Consider the following 14530-nt stretch of genomic DNA (forward strand, 5'->3'; position numbering starts at 1 on the left):
AAAATAAATCAAAGGGCATTTACACATATAAACAGACTTAAAAAGGAAGGAAGGAAGTTGTGACAAAGTATAGAAAACGATGCTCGCTACAGACTGTGCTATTCATATATATAAATGTATAGATATGTCGATTTTGAAGGAGGATTCAGGTCTGGAGGTCAGTGTGGGTTTGGGGACACTTGGAGGGGTCAAGGAAGAATGAACAGGGAAATGTATTAGAAACAAAAACACAGCAGCAGCAGTGAAGGAAATGATGCATTTATTATTCAATGATCTCTATTAAATACAGCCCTATGTTTAACATAGGAAATGAGCTTTAGAGAAAATGTCCACATCTCAGAAAAGTAAACTCACTTTTCTATTGATTTTCACAAAAAAAATGTCTGGATGAGTCCACCATCCGAGCAATTATTAATAGTTTCAGCATCAACATCAATGAATATTCAATGGGTTTTGTTCATGAGATAAACATACATACAAACATGCACACATATATATATAAGCAAACACACAACTTTATTTTTCTCTCTTTTTCCTCAGTACACCCATCCACCCACACAAATGTATTTTCTTTTATGACCAAAAGAGACAAATATAAAAAATCATTTCATCCACTGGCCAATTATTTGTGTCATTAGTAAGCTCCATGACCGACATTTTCAAATGTCTATTAACAAATTTTTTTGCAGAGGGGAGGGGGTTTAGAAATTCCATGTTCTACTTGTGAGAATTTGCAGAAGAAAGCAATGAGATTTACCTAGCAATGAATGTTAATTAACCTTACCTTGATAATTAGTCAATTTGCTGCCCCAATTAGATGAAACATTTACAATTCATTTAAGCCTGATGGATTAGGAAAATATCAGTTACTAATGGTCATGTTTGTAGTGATTAGATCACAACTAACTGCAATCACATTTGGTCAGTTTAAAATAAAACATGACTTCTACTTCGTGGGCTTTTTTTTTTTTTATCTCTGTGAAATAAGTTTCAGTGATTTTCAATTTAATTCCATTAAATATAATTTTTGAAAGTATATTAGTTTTTCAAAATATAAACATTAAGAACTGACTTTATGAAACCGGTTCTCTTAAACCGACTAACACCACCAAGACTAAAACAGGGATTTAAAGAATTAGGAAGTTAAATAACGGTTCATAAAGCAGTCATTTATGGATATATGCATATATAAATGTTGGGGGGGGGGGGGGTCCTTTTATGTATAAATAACTGAATTATCAACAGCTTATATATATATATATCTTAAATTTCACACTAAGTATTCTATGTTTTCTAATAAAATCAACAGAATTTCTTGGGACAGTGAGATTTTTTTGAGAATACTAAAAGTTTTTGTATTTAATAAGGAAACAGAGAAAGTAGAGGTTATTGAAGAGACAGGAAGTGTTCTGTTAGGAATGTTAAAAGACCTAAGAAAATGTTAGCTGTTTTTTAAGTACATTTTTGCCATTGCAGGGAGTTAAGAAATCGCCCAATATTTTGTTGGTATAAACCACAGGTCTTTCACTGTAGGATATATTGGAGAAAATGTCTTGAAATTAACTTTGCATTGATTAAATTATCACTTTGCCGGTGCCAAAAACCATATAAACAATCCAACCAAAAATACATACAACAGCAGTTTGGCTGAAAACTGCTCCCCAACTTTTTGTCGCTTCCAGAATATTGCCAGCAATGTAAACCCCTACAAAACCTGCAAAAATATGAGAAAAAAATAATCCTAAATCTTTGTTTAGAAAGCAATATAAAATTGTCATGAGCAGAGAAAACAAGCCATGGCAAGTCTAATAAGAAGAAGAAAGGTAACATTTCCTCTTAGCCAGACATGTTCATATTGAATATTAGAGATACAGGACGTCACTTGTATGATGGTGGCACTCGTTTACAATAATCATGTGATGTCAAGACAAGGACACACAGACACACACTGTTATATAGACACAAACCTAGCATAGAAAAAAAAAAAAGGGACATAAAAACAACTGACCAAATAAATACTGTCGTTTACATTGATTTCATTTATTTAGTGACATTTATATAGACTTTATTGGACTTATTTGATAAAGAATAAGAAACAGACAAAGACAGAAGAGAACCTACCTGGTATTGCACCTGCCATGTTCATGATGCCTGAAATCAAAACAGAAAAAGAACAATTACATATAATGTTGTTAATAATAATAATGATAATCCTACGCAAAACACTTTCAATACAGTAACCATAAGAGCATCACAGCAAACCACAGCACAGACCCAAGGCACACAGAGCTGCGCTCAGTAGTGAAGTGAAAGCACGTTATAAAAATAAAACTACTGAATAATAATAAAAATAATCACAATGGAATTGTGTATAGTGCTCAGGTGCACCACAGCTTATCAAAGGCGCATGTACAGTCTATAGAACTATGTACAAATGACAGGAAAAATGAACAGTGTATGAGTCATGCATGTGTGCATGTGTATGGAGGCAGGGTGGATATCGGTTGTAGTGTTGGCAAATTTCAGGAAGAGGTTTTAAAGGATGCAATGTCTTGGCAAAAGAAAGATTATGGGGAATGGAGGCTGGAAGAGTGTATGTATAGATAAGAGTAGGGATATGGGTGAGCATCTGTGTGTGTGTGTGTCTAATTGCATGTGTTCTAATGAATAAATATATTTTTAAGGGAAGGGATATAAGGGGAATGAAGACAACCTACCAAAAACAGATCCTGCATGTTTGGGAGCAATGTCCTGGGGGTTTATTAATATCCCGCTGCCATGGAAACCGCAGCAAGCAACTGCACATGCTAGGCAGAAGAGGGATGCTTCAAAACTTGATGTATATCCGATCAGCATCAGAAATATAGCACTTCCACACAAGGCTACTGTCTGCAAAACAATAAAGATTACTAATCAATCAGAATTTGATAGAGTATTAACAATTATTGATTATTTAAGTATGTCTACTCGCCTAATGTTGCTAAATTGTATTGAGGTAAACTGTGATGGACTCTCCCTGTTGAAGACCATGTACAAGCATTCAGCTTTTGCCAAACAACAACCTACACAAATAATTAGTTTCTAGTGATTAAACGTTCATGTTGCACATTGGACCAGTCTCTCTCCAGCAAATCGACATTGTCTGGACAGGGGTCAAAGCGTACCACAGAACAATGCAAATTGAAGCATTTTGCTCAAGAAACACAACACGTCACCCAGGAATTGAAACCACAATCTCGCAATCATGAGTGCAACATCCTAACCACCAGGCCGTGTGCTTTTATTAGGTAAACTGTACCTTAAATATCAATTCACTAATTACATACCTGCAATCCACTGATTGGATCACTGTTGACAGCAAATTACAATGAGCAAAGCTCTACCCACCCCAATCCTGATATAATTACTTTTGCAGATGACCAAACACACTTCTCCATGTTGAAAGAAGCATGCACTGTTATTGTTGTTATTGTACACTCAGATATCGTCCTTTCCACCCCATCTCATTTGCAGCAGCAGCAGCAGCACTGTCGCTTCTGTTTGGATTATTACATCATTGGTCACAATTTAACAATGTTTTATGGAAGAATAATTTCAAGGTATTTATTACTGCCAATTCAAAGGAAATGGCTGTTTTCTGTGGAAATATTTGACCGGATAGTGTTGTGGGTCTCAATTTCAAATAAACACTATGAACTGAAGGTAGATACAGACAAATGAAAAAGAAGGGAAACATTTCTAGTTTCATTGCAGTTTAGCTGTTTGGAATATAAATAATGCGTCAACTTACCTCCATAAATTTTCTGACAAATGTCACAGTGTAACCTGATGTGCCACAGAAGAGAAAGAATAGAGATCAATAATCACAAAGACATTTTCTAATAATACATTTATAAATATTTTTACAGTTCATTTAGCCAAGTACTTTAATACATAAGATATATATATATATATATATATATATATATATATATATCAGTGTAACAAAGTTTAAACTCTGTCATGTGCGAGGAACTATAGCAGTCAAGGGTGGTTACAGATGACAGTGTTGATGGAACACAGTAGAGGTACAGTCAAGATTAACTGTACCTCTGTTGATAGAACACAACAGAGGTACTGAGGTACCATCTGCAAATGTAAGCAGCTTCAACACTGTGGAGTTATTATTTGTTTAAGGAATGTGTACCAGTGTGTTCTACCCAGGGGAAGTGAGATTTAACTTTCATCAATCTTTAATCATTTAGCAATACAATGAAACATTAAGCCCAATTTTTCCAGTTTTTACGTTTTAACGCATGGTTATTTTCATTCCTTCCTTAGGGGGATGATGGTAAATGGAGGACATGCAAGATTTATTTTTAATGCAAATGAGTTTCATACTAAACGATAATGAAAACTTGATGTGGAGTCAAACGAGAATTCTTTAATCTTTTGTCTTTTTGACAAAAGCAAAACTTACCTTTGCATATCATGACATCTGCTAACCAACCACTGAATATAGAGCTTGGAATGGTCACTACCCATGGCACCACATTAAATACCCACCCCTACAACACAAACAAACAAAAATAATACATGTATTTTAAAAGAGTTTCAATGCAAACATTAAGTAAGATACTCAATAACATCATTGTAGAGGGGAGGAGGAGGAGGAGAAGGAGGAGGAGGAAGGGGAGGAGGGGGAGAAGGAGGAGGGGGATTTAAGAGTAGACTGAAGGTTGGTTGTCACTTGCAGGTGAGTATGGCATTGGTGGCTTGTATCAGGATTTTGCTGGTTGTTTTAGGTCGTTGTGACTTGTGTGAGAGCAGACAAAGACTGTTTCTTGGTTGACCCACTCTTGACCCTGCAGAACATCAAGGGGCAGTGACAGCTGGAGAGAGAGAGAAAGAGAGATGGGGGGGGGGGGGGCTGTACTAAAAGTTGACTGCTACTCATTTTTAGGAGAGGTTGGCCGGCACTTAAACTGAGCAATCATCATCATCATAAACTAAGGCCCAGTTTCCATGCTGGGACGAGTTGGATGGATTGACAGGATCCAGCGAACTCCAATGTCTTCTTTGACATGGTTCCTACAGCCGGATGCCTTTCCTAATGCCCACCACTTTACAAAGCAATCCCATAATCCATCTGGAAAGCACTCACTGACTCACAGGATTCACTACTTCTCCAATCCAACTGAAAACAGACCACTACTGAGAAACATTTTTACAATGGCAAATTGTGAGAAATCACTAAAGCAAAATACTGAATAAAATGAAAATTGGATTGTGTCTCTTACCTTTGCTGAAGGAAAACTTTCATGGAAATATGTTGGCATCCAAGATAAGAGTACAAAGAATGCATTATTTTGACAAAAGTGACCAACAATAAGGGACCTGAAAAAGGACAAAAAGACAAAAAAGAGAAATACTAAAAATAACACTAATGAACACAAAAAGAAAACATTTTGTACATCAAGAATGAATGTAGCTGATTCATGATAAATATCTCAGGTCAATGGATTGGCAGAATCAGGAGAGCATTGGAGAAAATGTCTTGCAGGATTTCTTCTGGTTCTTTACATTGTGAGTTCAAATCCCACTGAGGCCAACTTTGACTTTCATCCTTTCAGAATCGATAAGAAAGTATCAGTCAAGTACTGAGGTTGATGTAATCCTCTGAATTTGCATCCTTTAAAATCGAGGGTTTTATATTAAAATTAGAAGCAGTTATTCCTTAACCATCATCAATTAAGACTAAAAATGAAGCAGACTTACCAAAATGCTAGTTTAGTGGACAATGTTAACCATGGGACAGAGGTATAATCTTTGGGTACTGTCTTTCCTGGGGCAACGACATTATCAGCTAAGGAGACAACCACATATTTATCCTGTTCTCTTGAAATGAGGCAATACCGCAACAGAAGGAGCCAGATGATGCCACATGTTCCTGGTAAGAAAAGAAAAAACAGAAACTCACAATAAACAGACCGAACCGGGATTGTTACTGGGACAAAAAGAGTCTGAAGAATCGAAGGACATCTCCTTTCAGGGTCAATGAAATAAGGACCAGTTGAACACTGGGGTCAATTACATCGACAGGCCCTGTGCTAATAACAAGAAGGATTATACCAGATGAACATTAAATAGCAATCAAGAATTATGCTATTGGCACCAATCCTGCTGCATTAAGGGTACTCACTTGGGTACTACGTCATGCCTTTGATGGTTGGATTCCTTTCTTACCCCCAACCACTTCACAACACGGACTGGGTACATTTTATCCCTTTTTTTTTTATTGATACTAGAGAGAATGTCTGTCCCTCTCTACCCTGCAGCACTAAATCCCTCCATTCTCAATTTATCAGGCTCCCTCACATTCCAACTCTTTATTTCACTATTTTTTTTTTCATTACATACGCACACAATTTGATATAAACTTCAATTTTTTTCCTGTAGACCATTCCAAGGAACTACACCTACAACAATCAATATTTATGTTGGCGATATCTAACTCTTCTAATATCCTCTGGAATACTGTCTGGTTCAGTTCTACAATCCTACAAAGTTTTAGGCCAAGTGAAGTAGAAGAGAACACATGTCCATGGGAGGCAACTTTTTCATCAATTTTTTTAATGAGTTCCAATAAAATAATTTTAATTATTCAAGTAAAACAAAAAATATTGCATTTCATCTTCATTCCATTACAGCTAGGGAAAGAAAGCTCAGATTAAACAGTCTCAATTATTATTAGTAATATTATTATTATTATTATTATTAATAGTAGTAGTAGTAGTAATTTCAGATGATTAAAGATCTTTGGATTAATATAACTATATCTCCAATAATAATGTTTACTCACCTGTAAAATAGAATGCACTGTGCCAGCCATAATTGTCTAAAAGAAGGGATCCTAGGCTGCCAGTGAACAGAGTACTGGAAACAAAGGAGGAAATTTCAAATGTTAGAGACGTCAGAAAAAATTGTAGAAATTGGAATAAAATTCCAAGTGGTTTGTTTGCGAGTGAAAAGAAAGGAAATTATTTCAGTGATGCAGATGTTACATCAAAACCTTCACAGATAATTTATAAGAAACTTTATCAAAAGACTAGAAAGGCTCCAAAGAGAAAAAGTACCTGTTTCTGAGCATTTTTTTTCTTTCGTAATATGATAGGTCATTATTGAATTGAAGATGCTTATTCTGCACCTGATGACTCTTGTGGGTCATCATCCTCATCATTTAATGTCCACTTTTCTATGCTGGCATGGGTCAGACGGATTTTGTTGAAGCAGATGTCCTACAGCTGGATGCCCTTCCAGTTGCCAGCATTCATCTGTTTCCAAGCAAGGTAAAATCTCCCCACGGCCTTGTTGGATCAAGGATGCTATCACAAACAGGCAAAGGGAAAACAATGGGATGGGGGAAAAGGGAATAATTTAAGAAGGGACAGTATTCAGTGAAGGGTTCAGAGAAGTAGAGCTCATAATAATGCTAGAAAGGAGAAATGGAATGAATTTACAACAAGATGGTAGAATAATCAATGCTGGAGTAAGGAGACATCTTCTTTGACCAAAAATAAATATGTGGAGAGGTGGGGATGTACTAAATCAGTGGATTTAAACATTAGGATAGAAAATATTCTTGCATAGTTAGTGGTTGTCCATTTTCTGGAGATGAAGAAAATAAAAAATCCAGCCATTGTGAATGAGTCGTGGCAATATGAAGTATGTGGAAACACAGTGAGGGACCCACAGAGATTGGCTGAGGTGAGTTGAGTTGTGTGCTGTTTATTGGACAGTGAAGGAATAGAGCTGTGAGTTTGTGCCCATGGGTTGTATAGTATCTACTATGATCTTGGTGGTGTTAGAGAGTATAAGACTGAGATCCCTGTGCATTGGCATCTCATGTAGTATCAGGTGGTATCATGTAGGCACAGTTTAGTACCGACATGCTTTCTATATATTAGGAGAGATTAACAATTCGAAATGACTTACCCTAAATAAGAACCAGATGATATAAAGCTATATGTTAATGAACGCTCTTGTTCGATCACTTTCCTTGATATGATGCTGGTGAAGCTGGGATAGTGAAAACCTTGAGAACAAAGAAAAAGTTACAGAAATATAAACACACACACACACATATATATATACATACAAGCATATATACAAATAACTACATATATATATATATACTTTATTTTAAAGCAGCAGAAATATAACAAAAAAACCGTTACTCTGAGTTTCACGTTCCCGTTCATCGGACACGATGAACGGGAACGTGAAACTCAGAGTAACGGTTTTTTTGTTACATTTCTGCTGCTTTTAAATAAAGCATATTACTCTACCTCTGGTAATTGAGTACTCTTTTTTCCACCTTGTTGCACATTTCATGTGCTTACTCCGGTATATATATATATATATATATATATATATCTATATATATATCTATCACCATCATCATCTTTTAACGTCATTGTCCATGCTGGCATGGGTTGGACGGTTTGATCAGGGCTGGTAAACTGAGGGGCTGCCCCAGACTCCAGTCTGATTTGGCATGGTTTTCTATGGCTGGATGCCCTTCCTAACGCAACTGCTCCAAGAATGTAATGGGTGCTTTCATGTGTCACTGGCACAGGTGCCAGTTGCGTGACACAAGTTTATCCATCCTTTGTAGCAGATCAGCAGCTATTTGATTAGTTATCTTTGGATGATGCCAGTGCTGCCCGACTGGCACCTGTGCCAGTAGCACATAAAACGCACTATTATATACTAGTACTGATGGGTCAGTCTATGTAAAACATAGAGTATTGCTAATGAAGAGCCATATTGTCATAGCAAGACTCAGACTATATCAGTGATTACATTTTAAAGCATGTCTGCTTTTCGATTGTACAATAAATATCTCTAGAGAAGACATATAACACCTCCAGGTAGGCAGGTATGACAGCTAAGATTTCTAGTGGAAGTGGGGGGGGGGGGCAGTCAGCAGTGACCTTAGTGAAATTGCTACAATTTAGAACTTAAATCAGACAAAAGACCAAGTGATTCAGCAGTTTAATGGGAAGTGTAGAGCTCTCAACTGTAGTTGCTATTTAAAAGCTCATTAAGAACATGAGTCGTGTTCAGCAAACGAATAAAAAATAATAAAAAAGGTCAATTTTACAGTAGTTTGAGTCTGTTGAAGGAGCTTGTAAGAATGAATGCTTAATTCATGGAATCAAGTAGAAAAAATTATTTCCAGTAAGAATCCCAAATTTGCTGACAGCTAAGTGAAATCTTTTCTCTTGTTTGCTTCTCTACTTTGACAGGATTATTAGCTTAAAATGAATTATTTATGGATAAAGAGAAAAAAATTTTAAAAAACAGTTATAATAAGATAGGAAATATTCTTACCTTGAAAGATTCCCAATAAAACCCGTGATAAGACTAAAATATTAAGTGTGACTTGTTTATCTTTGCTGATATATACAAGTTGTGGGGTCCAAAATGTAATTATTGACCAAAATGCTGCAGCCATGGGCACAACAATCTCGCCGCCAACTCTGTCACTAAGATAACCTCCAATGAACTGGGTCATGGTATAACCCCAGAAAAAGGAAGATAAAACTGTTCCCTGAAAAGAATTACAAAAGAAACCATAAAAATAACATAATATCGTATGTCATTGAGGATTATAACACTGTCATCAATTTTGCTTCAAAATCTATTTTCAGTGAAGAAAAGAAGGTGATCTTTTTGGAAAATTTCAGTTAATTAATAACTAATATCGAAATTAAACGATACTGAAAAATTTATACTTACTGATTCGGTTTTATTCCATTTGAATTCTTTGGCCAATGATACGACACACAGCGGCATTACAGTACGGCAGGCATATAACATGGCACCCCCACAAAACAACCCACAGCCCCATTGGCGTTTCTCTTGTCTGTCAAAAAAAAAAAAATCAAATTAATTTAAGGAGAGAGAGAGAATGTATTATACATACATACTCACCCACCATATATTATATACATATTTCTTCATATATATCATTATCATTATTTAACGTCCACTTAACTATGCTTGTAAGAGTCAAACAGGCAGATTTTCTACAACCAGATGCCTTTCCTGTCACTAACCCTCACCTGGCCCCAAGTAAGGCAATATTTCCCCATGGCCAGACATGCTTGTGCAGAATATTGGAAATGAATGACACTGCTTGCACAACAGGGACGATCATTTACAACTGTTACATGTCAAGACAGGGAGTCACAAACATACATATATATATATATATATATGAACACACACACACACGATGGGCTTCTTTCAGTTTCTCTCTACCAAATTCATTAACAAAGCTTTGGTCTGTTTGAGTCTATAATAGAAAACACTTGCCCAAAGTGACATGCAGTGGGACTGAACCAGGAACCAAGTGGTTAGGAAATGAACTTCTTTTGTATACCCTATGTTTCGACATCAAGTGATGGTTGTACGACAGCATCAATGTTATACAAGTGATGTTGTTTGTTTCCAGATTTTCACGAAAAACATGTCTGGCCATGAGGCAATATTACCTTGCTTGGAAAAAGGTGAGAGTAAGTAACAGTAGACAATCAACCTCAACAAAATCCGTCTGACCCATGCAAGCATAGAAATGTGGCTGTTAAAGAATGATGATGATGAAAGTTAATTCCTTTACTACTTAATAATGACAACATCATTTCGATATTTTCTAACAATTCTAGATGTAAAGAAAAAGACCTCTTTTTCATTCTAAAGCAAATGTCTATGGGTGAATAAGAAAGATTCTTAACACAATTCCCCACTGGATCAGGTTCACAAAGCCATTAATTAGGTAAACTTGTTCGTTACCACAATTACACATTATGACTCATTTACAGTCATTAAACATCAAATTAATAAAATATATAACCAACTTTTATTCTTAATTACCTCAAAAATGTGTTTATATTCATTATAACAAAGCAAATGTATTTAATACCAAGGAAAAATATTTATTTTAAAACAGAAATGAATGTTAGTGTGACAACTGCTGGAAATATATAACTAAGAAAACTATATATATATATATATATATATATATATATATATATATATATATATATATATATATAGAGAGAGAGAGAGAGAGAGAGAGAGAGAGAGAGAGAGAGAGAGATTTAAACACATCAAATGTGTCACTTCAGTGGTTTCTTGTCTAAACAAAGAGATAAACAGACAGATTGGTTCAGACCAGAGATAGCAAACAGATGACTCACAAGCTGGTACAGAGGGGCTGGTTTGAGGGTTAAAGGATGGATTTTGAAAAACATGTCTACATGTAATATCATGTTACAGAAAAACATTTATCTAAAACTAAAATAAAGGCAAATGACTTTCCAGTAAGAGGATTAGAAAAGAGATCAAACATTTCTAAAAGCTGGACTTAAAAGTTTCATCGTTGATATCAATACAAGGGCAGCGAGCTGGCAGAATCATTAGCACGCTGAGCGAAATGCTTCGTGGTATTTCGTCTGCTGCTACGTTCTGAGTTCAAATTCTGCCGAGGTCAACTTTGCCTTTCATCCTTCTGGGGTCGATTAAATAAGTACCAGTTACGCACTGGGGTCGATATAATCGACTTAATTCCTTTGTCTGTCCTTGTTTAGCCCCTTGTGGGCAATAAAGAAATAGACATCAATACTCATATTTTGCAAGAAACATAAATAGAGGCCCCTAATTGTGGCTGATTTATTGAGCAGATAAGAAAAGATCTCTGATTAGCTTAACTGAAACAGTTTACAAATCAAAACAATAATTTAAATGCGAACATCATCATCATCATCGTTTAATGTCTGCTTTCCATGCTGGAATTTTTTGTTGCTATATTTTTTATTATTTTGAAGGATTTTAGTTGTTCTAGATAGATGGGGGCAATCAAATACCATATTGCCTTCTTCTTTTGTTTAAGCTAAAAGTAATTAGCGATTTATGCTTCGTAGATTCTGCTATTAAAAAATGAATAGGGGTTAATAGTGTCTCATGAAACATGTCTATTTGGCGGTGGGGTGGGTGGGGTGTCTAAAGCCACCTACTAATCGCGATTTCCTTATTTAAGTATCCTATCTCGTCCCCCATTTCTTCCAGCTGCCTTTCAAAAGCTGAATGCTGATAACTCTCTTATATACAATCTCAAGAGTTTATAATTTAGATAGTCTTATAATTAACCTTAATAGCCTGCCACCTTACGGTCATTTTTTTTTTTTGTAAAAAAATAAATAACATAAAAACAAACATTAGATAAGTAACATGTAAATCGGATTGTAACCAATCATTGACAATATCTATCTATCTATCTTGCTTTATTGTGGTGTTTGGTTAATTATCGTATTTGATAGCATTATAGACGTACGGGCATAATAAACACATCGCAATTTCTGTAGCACATATCTCAGAAATTAAATGTTTTTGTAATGCATTCAAGTTTACGGAAGGCTCAACTTGGCACATAGGACCCAGGGTGGTTTTTCTGAACCACGACTTTTTGTTTTTTAAGTGCCTCATATCTACCATAATATCCAGTATCTGTATTTCATTCCACTGAGCTATGGGAATGATTCAAGTCTGTTTCAGAAAGGTAAAACGTTGACCATTTCTGTTGGCACATTTAATTTACAGTTTATGCAAAGCTTGACAGAATCGCCAGTGTCGGAAGAAAATACCTAGTGGTGTTTGTTAAGACTCTTTGCGTACAAAAGATCAAATCCCACCGAGAACAATTTTGCCTTCCGTCCCTTCGGGATCAATAAAATAAAACACCATTGAAGTACCAGGATCGATATAACCAACTTTCCACCGTCGAAATCGTTAGCTTTGTGTCTAAATCGGAAAATGGTAATTATTTGTGATATTAGACGAAAAATATGTTAACAGCAAAGTCTGGCACTTTCAGAATTTCATTTAAAGAATTAAAGAAGTTTATTTTTATAAAATAGAAAAGAGAATGAGTGAAAGTGGGGGGGGGGCCTTTGGATTTGACTTTTATCAATACGAAGAATCAATCTGGCATTGGAAACGAGAATTGTCAATAAATATTCCAAGTTGTTTAAACTGACGTAATGAAAGGAAGAAAATTAAAAATATAAAGGATTAAACTTTTTGTTTTTACATCGTGGATGTTGCTTAAAACAGTTCTTTAAAAACACGAAACAAAAACTGCTGTAATTAGTTTTTAATTTGAGCGAAAATGGTTCTTCCACGGTGTAATTGCTTACATTGTCAAAATTACGGTGTAAGTGAAGAAGAAGAAGAAGAAGAAGAAGTGGAAGCTTGGAGGAGGTTTATGAAGAATGTTGTAAAGTAAACGTCGACAAATGAAACAGGAAACATTAAATTGTCCAATTTGGTTTTCTGGCAGCAAATTATATGAAGAAAGAAAATTTAGAATATGGAAGTAAAAGACCTTTAAAAGTCACATCGTACATGTGTGTGTGTGTGTAGAGAGAGAAAAGGTGAGAAAGGGAATGATAATGAAAGTATAGACATGGACTGGAAGTTAACTATTTATTTAAGGACCAGCGGTAAATATACAAAACCTGTCATGACAATATTCATTATATATTACCTTATTGCAGTGATTATATTTTTTTATTTAAATTAATTACATAATCTTTTAGTTTGAGGTAAGAGAGCACTAAATGTTAATATCGTTATCTAATTATTTATCAATTAAAATCTATTTGTATCTACAAATAAACAGAAAAAGGAGGCAACGAAGGAGGCCCGGGCAGGTGGTCGCTTAAAATGCGAGAAATAGCAGCCAAATCTACAACCTCTCACGCCCAATCAACTTTTGGGAAACAGAATAACTCACTGGTTAATGTAATTCTAGATATAATGTGTCTAAATAAAGGTTAGAATAGCCATGGATGAAACAGCTTTCGTTATTTAACGTTTGCTGAATCGGAGATAAGATGTGCCTAAATCAGAAGATTAAGAGGAAGCAGAGATGAATTACAAAGATATACATTCAAACAGACACAGACATATATACATATATATATATATATATCTAATCTTTCTTCATATTCTCACCTGGTCCAGTATTTCCCTGGGGAAAGCCTCTCATCGTCTGCTCGAATAAGAACCCGACATATTCGATCGTCATCTCGCTTGGAATTTTGCGCCATGTTTAGACGCCATAGAGCTGTTCCAGGCAGAGGTGAGAGTGACAACTCTCCCAACTAATGGTAACAGCCTGCTTGTCAAACATTTGAGGTTTACTCAACAGGTTAAATATGCACACACGCACGCATGTATCATACATATATATATATATATACACACACATACATACATACATACATATATATACATATATACATACATACATATATATATATATATATATATATATATGTAAATAAATAAAAACAACAGATAGATACTGTGTCAATCCACTACAGCTGCTTCCAACAAGTTTTTAATTTGATTAATGAAGACATAATTAGAAAAAAAAAACCGTTTTCATTGAGTGAATACACGAATCATAATTGAAAAGCCA

General features: G+C 35.3%; 1 protein-coding gene across 1 annotated transcript; it reads right to left on the reverse strand.

The window, feature by feature from the left end:
* Window positions 1-242: 242 nt before the first annotated feature.
* On the reverse strand, window positions 243-14184 carry LOC106876091 (voltage-gated purine nucleotide uniporter SLC17A9). The gene is made up of 12 exons (XM_014924498.3): window positions 14062-14184; window positions 9784-9910; window positions 9376-9595; window positions 7975-8074; window positions 6842-6915; window positions 5758-5929; window positions 5280-5376; window positions 4460-4547; window positions 3791-3825; window positions 2718-2889; window positions 2122-2151; window positions 243-1714 (listed from the first exon to the last, which is right to left on the reverse strand). The coding sequence occupies exons 1-12, from the start codon at window positions 14154-14156 to the stop codon at window positions 1575-1577; spliced, it is 1350 nt and encodes a 449-aa protein (XP_014779984.1). The 5' UTR covers window positions 14157-14184; the 3' UTR covers window positions 243-1574.
* Window positions 14185-14530: the final 346 nt, after the last annotated feature.

Source organism: Octopus bimaculoides, chromosome 23, assembly GCF_046866305.1.
Source record: "Octopus bimaculoides isolate indiv1 chromosome 23, ASM4686630v1, whole genome shotgun sequence".
NCBI classification, from domain to species: domain Eukaryota; kingdom Metazoa; phylum Mollusca; class Cephalopoda; order Octopoda; family Octopodidae; genus Octopus; species Octopus bimaculoides.